The 6,000-nt window shown below is 44.1% G+C and overlaps 1 protein-coding gene across 2 annotated transcripts in view; it reads left to right on the plus strand.

Moving 5' to 3' along the window:
- The window catches only part of LOC137517814 (V-type proton ATPase subunit d 2), a 56,864-nt gene extending 52,987 nt beyond the window's left edge, over window positions 1–3,877 (plus strand). For both annotated transcript variants that reach the window (XM_068234868.1, XM_068234867.1), the window contains one exon: window positions 3,032–3,877. In XM_068234868.1, the coding sequence (XP_068090969.1) occupies window positions 3,032–3,193 (162 nt within the window). In that variant the 3' untranslated portion in view covers window positions 3,194–3,877. The remainder of the gene's footprint in view (window positions 1–3,031) is intronic.
- The last annotated feature ends 2,123 nt before the right edge of the window (window positions 3,878–6,000 follow it).

Here is a 6,000-nt window from a genome sequence, read left to right on the forward strand (position 1 = left end):
TAACTGGTTGGGCCACCCTTAGCAGCAATAATTGTAATCAAGCGTTTGCGATAACTTGCAACGAGTCTTTTACAGCGCTCTGGAGGAATTTTGGCCCACTCATCTTTGCAGAATTGTTGTAATTCAGCTTTATTTAAGGTTTTCTAGCATGAACCGCCTTTTTAAGTTCATGCCACAACATCTCAATAGGATTCAGGTCAGGACTTTGACTAGGCCTCTCCAAAGTCTTAATTTTGTTTTTCTTCAGCCATTCAGAGGTGGATTTGCTGGTGTGTTTTGGGTCATTGTCCTGCTGCAGCACCCAAGATCGCTTCAGCTTGAGTTGACGAACAGATGGCCGGACATTCTCCTTCAGGATGTTTTGGCAGACAGTAGAATTCATGGTTCCATCTATCACAGCAAGCCTTCCAGGTCCTGAAGCAGCAAAACAACCCCAGACCATCACACTACCACCACATTTTACTGTTGGTATGATGTTCTTTTGCTGAAATGCTGTGTTACTTCTACGCCAGATGTAACGGGACACGCACCTTCCAAAAAGTTCAACTTTTGTCTCATCGGTCCACAAGGTATTTTCCCAAAAGTCTTGGCAATCATTGAGATGTTTTGTTTTTTTTAGCAAAATTGAGACAAGCCTTAATGTTCTTTTTGCTTAAAAGTGGTTTGCGCCTTGGATATCTGCCATGCAGGCCGTTTTTGCCCAGTCTCTTTCTTATGGTGGAGTCGTGAACACTGACCTTAATTGAGGCAAGTGAGGCCTGCAGTTCTTTAGATGTTGTCCTGGGGTCTTTTGTGGCCTCTCGGATGAGTTTTCTCTGCGCTCTTGGGGTAATTTTGGTCGACCGGCCACTTCTGGGAAGGTTCATCACTGTTCCATGTGTTTGCCATTTGTAGATAATGTCTCTCACTGTGGTGCGCTGGAGTCCCAAAGCTTTAGAAATGGCTTTATAACTTTTACCAGACTGATCGATTTCAATTACAGTACTTTTGTTCTCATTTGTTCCTGAATTTATTTGGATCTTGGCATGATGTCTAGCTTTTGAGGTGCTTTTGGTCTACTTCTCTGTGTCAGATAGCTCCTATTTAAGTGATTTCTTGATTGAAACAGGTGTGGCAGTAATCAGGCCTGGGGGTGACTACAGAAATTGAACTCAGGTGTAATAAACCACCTTCAAGTTATTTTTTAACCAGGGGGGGCAATCACTTTTTCACACAGGGCCATGTAGATTTGGAGTTTTTTTTCCTCACTAAATAATAAAAACCATCATTTAAAACTGCATTTTGCGTTCAATTATGTTATCTTTGACTAATAGTTAACGGTTTTTGACGAGCAGAAACATTTAAGTGTGACAAACATGCAAAAGAATAAGAAATCAGGAAGGGGGCAAATAGTTTTTCACACCACTGTATATTCACATCATTTTTCTGTCTTGTGTGCATGTGCACTCTGTCCATCTCCTGTTGTGATAGGTTGGATACAGGTAGGGGGCAGGTCAACAGTTTGCACGCCTGCATGACACATAAAAGCACAGTCTTTGCCATTCCTGTCCATACCTCCGAAACCTGCAAGCGTTCCTTTTTACACAAAACAGCTGTTTGGAGCTGCCACCACCTCTATTACCCACCAGCCTAGAAGTCATACACTACAGATGTAACTTCCAGCTTCCTATGAATACGATCATGCAATAAAGTATACAGCACAGGTTGGGATTCTCCATTTCCTCCTCTTTACAGCAGATGACAGCACACTGCCTTCCTCTCCGTTCCACTCAAAATATTGTCAGTTTGAGGCTGTTCTGTACAGTCCGCTTTTTATTTTGACCCCTTATGTGATTGAGTTTGACATCCCTGGTCTAGAGCTACCATTTACCAACGCAATCCACAGTGATGAACCCCGCAGTTGTAATCTTTCACTGGCCACTCAGTCATGTCATATAAACAACATTACAACATTGTGACCACTGAAGAGTATTACAATACCTACTATGATCTCTTTAGGTGTGTATCTTACAAGAAAACAGGGGGCCCTATAGAGAGGTAAAAAAAAAAAAAAAGACCTATTAGTTTGACAACGGGAAAAGTTAAAGGATACCCGAAGTGACATGATGAGATAGACATGGGTATGTACAGTGCCTAGCACACGAATAACTATGCTGTGTTCCTTTTTTTCTTTCTCTGCCTGAAAGAGTTAAATATCAGGTATGTAAGTGGCTGACTCAGTACTGACGTGACTACAGGAAGTGACTACAGTGTGATCCTCACTGATAAGAAATTCCAACTATAAACCACTTTCCTAGCAGAAAATGGCTTCTGAGAGCAAGAAAGAGATAAAAAGGGGAATTGGTTATCAGTGAGGGTCACACTGTAGTCGCTTCCTGTCTGAGGACTGAGTCAGCCACTTACATACCTTATACTTAACCATTTCATGCAGAGAAAGAAAAAAAGGAACACAGCATAGTTATGTGTGTGCTAGGCACTGTACATACACATGTCTATCTCATCATGTCACTTTGGGTATCCTTTAAGACACCTCTGTAGAGGAAGCTTCCACATCCTCCTCCAGACTAGGGATGGTCGATGAGATGAAATTAATGTCAAGTTTATGCAACAGTATGCAAATTGAGTATGTCAATTTTATGCAGCTTGAAAATGGACCAATCAAATTTTACCTCAGTAGGATTTGATTGGTTCATGTTCAAGCTGCACAAATTTGCATACAAAATTAGCATAATGCTTAATCAACTTGAAATTATTGGCATCTCATTGACCATCCCTACTCCAGACCACTGGTTCTCACCAGGACCTTCGGACAGCCTACAGTTGCCCTCCCGTTGGAAAGTGAATACTACCGGTAGTACTAAGTAGGATTAGTACTACATGTACACATTTACCTCATGTCATACAGTATATATCACAGGTACACTTTAAGGTACTGTGTTCTACTGAACATTTGGAGCGCTTGTACATGATTTACAACGTGTATGTTGCGGTTAGTCTTAATAAGCAAGGTTTACATTTGTTTTTCTTGAAGGTGAAAATGAACGTGTTGGCGTTTATAAATCAGTTCCACTTCGGAGTCTTCTACGCTTATGTGAAGCTGAAGGAACAAGAATGCAGGAATGTCGTCTGGATTGCCGAATGCATTTCCCAAAGGCACAGAACAAAGATTAACAACTACATCCCTATTCTGTAACCGGTGATTGCCTGACAGTGATAGAGGCATTGGGTAGACAGGCCATTGTGCAGCTTGCAGGCTCCACTTGATTCTTGCTAAATGATAGCACAGCCTGCCCAGGAATCCTATTGGGCAGCAACTTTTTTCTGGCATTGGAAAGCAAATGAAAAGCAGATTATCTCATCCAGCTGTTTTCTGCTTCTCTTGTAAAGACTGCATAAGGGCTTGTTCACTTTATGGGCGATTTTTTTGTTTTTTTTATTTAGAAAAGCACTTGTGCGATGGTAGCTTATGTGAGTGTTCTCACATAAGAGATGAGCTTTCTATCCAATCGCAAATGCAGTTCCTGCACCATTTTCAGAGCGTTTGCGATTCAATAGAAAGGATAGGGAAATTGCTAAGCACTTGAAAAAGCGCTTTGAAAAGTGATTTCCCTGAGCACTTTTAATGAATAAGTATAAATACATTGTATTTATTCATTTCCAGGTCAAAGAGTTCGCTTCCTGACGTCAAAAACGCCACACAAAGCATAAATCACTCTGAAAGTGTTTAGAAAAGCTCTAACAAAATCGCTCAGCGCTTGCACTGGCGATTTATAATGTGAACAAGGCCTAAGAGCCCTTCCAATTAGCTTTTTTTTTTTTTTTTTAAAGAGATACTGAAGCCTCCTTAAAATCACGTTTTTATTTTAAAAACCTCTTAAAGGGAAACTTAAGTCAAAAATAAAAAATGATTTTTACTCACCTGGGGCATCCCTCAGCCCCCTGAAGCTGTATGGTGCCCTCGCAGCCTCGCTCCGATCCTCCTGTCCCCGCCGGCGGCTACTTCCGGGTTCGGCGACAGCCGCCGACAGGCTGGGAACGCGAGTGATTCTCCGCGTTCCCAGCCGCTATATCACCCTCTATGCTGCTATAGCATATATGTTATACACTATAGCAGCATAGAGGGTGATATAGCGGCTGGGAACGCGGAGAATCACTCGCGTTCCCAGCCTGTCGGCGGCTGTCGCCGAACCCGGAAGTAGCGGCCGGCGGGGACAGGAGGATCGTAGCGAAGCTGCGAGGGCACCATACAGCTTCAGGGGCTGAGGGATGCCCCAGGTGAGTAAAAATCATTTTTTATTTTTGACTATCCCTTTAATTTGCCTTAACTAAAACGTAGCATCCCTGCAGATGAAATCTAACTAAATCCCCCCAAACTCCCCTCGCAAAATCCACAACTTTCTTGGTCGTGGATTTTGCTGCTCTGTGCGCTTCCGTGAGAGGCAGAGCTTTCAGCTGCAGCTCTGCCTCTTCACACGTCTTTCAGCGCGTATCTCCGCCTCTCCCCCGCCCCTCTCAGTGAAGGAAGACTGAGGGGCGGGTGGAGGTGGCGATCCGGCGCTGATAGACGCGTGGAGAGGCAGAGCTGCAGCTGAAAGCTCTGCCTCTCACGGAAGCGCTCCCCGCAGTTTGCCCCGGGGAGTTTGGGGGGGGGGGGGATTTAGTTAGATTTCAGCCGCGGGGATGCAGCGTTTTAGTTAGGGCAAACATACTTAAAATCATGTTGTCATTTTAAAAACCTCTTAAGGAGACTTCAGTCTCTTCAAAAACCTCTTTATTATACTTACTAGGTGTCCCGATGTCTGGCTTCCATCTGTAGCCCCGCCCCCTAATGGAAGAGGTCATAGGTGCTTCTCTAGGACCAATCAGAGAAGCGCCTGTGACCTCTTCTGCTAGGGGGCGGAGCTATAGGCAGAACACGGACGTCGGGACACTCGGCAAGTATATTTAACTTTATTTAAAAATCAAAACTCTTGGCCCCCAAATCGTTTTCAAAGCGATTCTGCGCTTCTATATATAGCAGTGAATGCGCAAACACGCCCAAAATGCTGCATGGCCTGCAATTGCAATTAACCCTAATCGCACTAATGAGTTCCTCACAATTTAAATACATTGGCAAGGTGTTTATGGAATCGCCAGTGATCCAAGATCGCTACCAAAGTCGCCCTAGTGCAGGCATGGGAAAACTTGGCCCTCCAGCTGTTAAGGAACTACAAGTCCCACAATGCATTGCAGGAGTCTGACAGCCACAGTCATGACTCATAAAGGCAAATGCATTGTGGGACTTGTAGTCCCGTAAAAGCTGGAGGGCCGAGTTTGCCCATGCCTGCACTAGTGGGACCCAGCCCTATAGGAACTAAGCTGAGCATATCTAGATGTAAGTGGGGCATGGGGCCTGCATGTGTGCTTTTCTACCCACAGCCTAGTATAGACTGTATCATTGTACAATTCTATTGTTGGTCTATTTCACTTTGCCCACTTTAGTGAATGTAATGCATTCATATCTGAGCTCCTGAGGTTGGCTCTCCTCGTCTTGGTTCTATGCGTTATACTAAATTATAGCTTTACATAATCAGAACATTGGCATTGCTATGAGCTGTATAACCAAAGCAGTCAGCTAGTGGGGAGGATCCTTCAGCCGGTGTCATGACTACAAATCATACCTGCTCTACCTTGTGACCTCCATGGCTGGAAAGCCATTAGCCAGAAGTCAAAAAATGGGTGGCAACCATGAACCATAATAGTACAGCCACAATCCACTACACACACATACACACTTACCAAGTGTGACCACAACACTATCTGCCCTGGATATTCAAATCCATACAAGACCTAGGCCCAGATACCTGAAGGATTTGTTGCTGTGTCACGCCTCCCACAACCTCAGTTCAAAAGGATCTAATAACTTGACCACCCCCAGAGTCCATTTAAAAACCTTTGGAGGCAGAGCCTTCTGTCGTGCTGCCTCTACCCTTTGGAATGCCTTGCCACACTAAACCAAGG

The sequence above is a fragment of the Hyperolius riggenbachi genome, chromosome 5 (genome assembly GCF_040937935.1).
Source record: "Hyperolius riggenbachi isolate aHypRig1 chromosome 5, aHypRig1.pri, whole genome shotgun sequence".
Lineage (NCBI taxonomy): Eukaryota > Metazoa > Chordata > Amphibia > Anura > Hyperoliidae > Hyperolius > Hyperolius riggenbachi.